The following is a 1,990-nucleotide window of genomic DNA, read 5'->3' on the forward strand; positions in this document are numbered from 1 at the left end:
CTTTTGGCAAACACAAAAGAATAAAACTAAGGAAAGAGGGGACGCGAGATTGCGTGATGAAGCTAGAGACCGGAGGACACACAGCACAGTGATCTCTAGCTTGCAGAGCATGGAGAGGCCCATCAATCGTGGGGATATATTCCCAGTTGCTGCAAGAAATGAAAAAAAAGGGGGATGCATGATGCATGAGCCAGATAGATAGCTTTAATCTAGCCTGCCCTGCATCTGCATGGAGGTGGAGGTGGAGGTGGAAGAAACAATGATGCATCCACCTTTCCGTCCGGCTTTACTTGGGCCCCAACTAACTGGCCTAAGCTAGCCAGCTCTCCTCCTGGTGCAGCACCAAACCGTATATAAAAGACCGCTCCACCTAGCTCCCATCTCCAAACCAACCCAGCCATCCAACACAAGACAAGCTAATTAAGCTGCCTCTCATCACCTTCTCCTTGGGTTAGATTGATAGCTAGACTAGACACACGCACGCACGCCAGATTGACTACTGGTCTCATAGATAGATAGATAGATAGATAGACTATTAATAGCGATGGAGAAGGTGATGATGAGCAGGAAGCCGGGTGACTGGAGTTGCAGGTCGTGCCAGTACCTCAACTTCTGCAAACGGGACGCTTGCCAGCGGTGCGGCGAGGCTAAGCTGGGCGCTGAGCGGCCGGACTACGCGGCCATGGCCGGCAGCTGGGAAGTCAAGCCCGGCGATTGGTACTGCGGCTGCTGCGGCGTCAACAACTACGCCAATCGCGCCAGCTGCTTCAAGTGCAGCGCCGCAAGGACAGACTCCGCCGCCGTGGCGCACAACTGGGGGTTCAACGCCGCTGGCCAGGCCGGCTGGAAGGCCGGCGACTGGCTCTGCCCCAGGTTCGTCGTCTGCCTCCGGCCCCTATATATCTACCTAGCTAGCTAGCTAGCTAGCTAATCGGTTATGCTCCACTGCCTAGATTAAAGCTAGCCTAATTTCCAAGGAATGTGAGGCCTGAAAAGAAAGGAAATTAACCACCTGTTAACGTTTTGGCGATGCAGACTGGATTGTAACGTGCAAAACTACGCCAACAGAACCGAGTGCTTCCGCTGCAATGCGCCCAAATCATACTATGGTTAGCTCATCTCCTGTGAATTTAACCCATGCATCCCACGCCACATTTACACTTCTTCTTGTTTGCGAGCGACGAGGGCATTGCCCTTTGCGATGATGCATGGCACATATTTACACCTGACAGTGACAAACTGGTCTGGTGCTGTATGTGATCTCATCTAATCGAATTCTTTTATTTGTTTACTTCCTTTGCAGGTTAAAAAGACAGGCCTGAAAAGAAAATTAAAAAAATGGAAGTATCATTGGAGCAAAGAACAATCACGAGTCCTCAAGGATTTTTCCTTCTTTTTTTTTTTCTCCTAAAGAAAAACCTTCGCCAACTTAGTCATGTGGAAGAGGAGCGGTAAGCCGCCGCTCAGACTCAGAAAAGGGAGATAAGTGGGCACAAATTAACGTGTACATGTGCGCGTGTGTTTGGCTGAGGACCAACATTCGATTTTCCTTTTTCAGTAAAAGAAAGAGAAAATTCCAGTTTGGCTTCATTTGTGCACCAACTTTTGAGTGAGCTCCTGTGTGTGCGTGTGTGTGATTAATTGTTCCTAATCATTAGACTGTTGCTGCGCATGCAGTTCCATTCGCCGATATCTATCCATATATAGATGCCTTGCTCATTGCTTACGGCATATGCAAAGCGGCCGGCCGGGAATGCAGCCAGGGAGCACAGAGGCGACAGCGAATTCACCCAGCCACAAGCGAATGTTTCTTCCAAAACCTTTAGTCGCCGCGCGCGCGAGATAGAGAGATTCCGGGAGCAATCATGGCCCTGCTTTACTCGAAAAAGCGAGACGATCGAGATGCACAGGATTAATTATTACCACTTCAGTCTCAAATGCCACGCCAGCACCGCATACATACTCACAGACTACATATATACATGCATGT

General features: G+C 49.5%; 1 protein-coding gene across 1 annotated transcript; it reads left to right on the plus strand.

Annotated features, from left to right (window-relative positions):
* The first annotated feature begins 403 nt into the window (after positions 1 to 403).
* LOC123186129 (zinc finger Ran-binding domain-containing protein 2) lies at positions 404 to 1,588 on the plus strand. The gene is made up of 3 exons (XM_044597918.1): positions 404 to 873; positions 1,036 to 1,109; positions 1,304 to 1,588. The coding sequence occupies exons 1-3, from the start codon at positions 545 to 547 to the stop codon at positions 1,306 to 1,308; spliced, it is 408 nt and encodes a 135-aa protein (XP_044453853.1). The 5' UTR covers positions 404 to 544; the 3' UTR covers positions 1,309 to 1,588.
* The last annotated feature ends 402 nt before the right edge of the window (positions 1,589 to 1,990 follow it).

Source organism: Triticum aestivum, chromosome 2A (genome assembly GCF_018294505.1).
Source record: "Triticum aestivum cultivar Chinese Spring chromosome 2A, IWGSC CS RefSeq v2.1, whole genome shotgun sequence".
Classification (NCBI taxonomy): Eukaryota; Viridiplantae; Streptophyta; class Magnoliopsida; order Poales; family Poaceae; genus Triticum; species Triticum aestivum.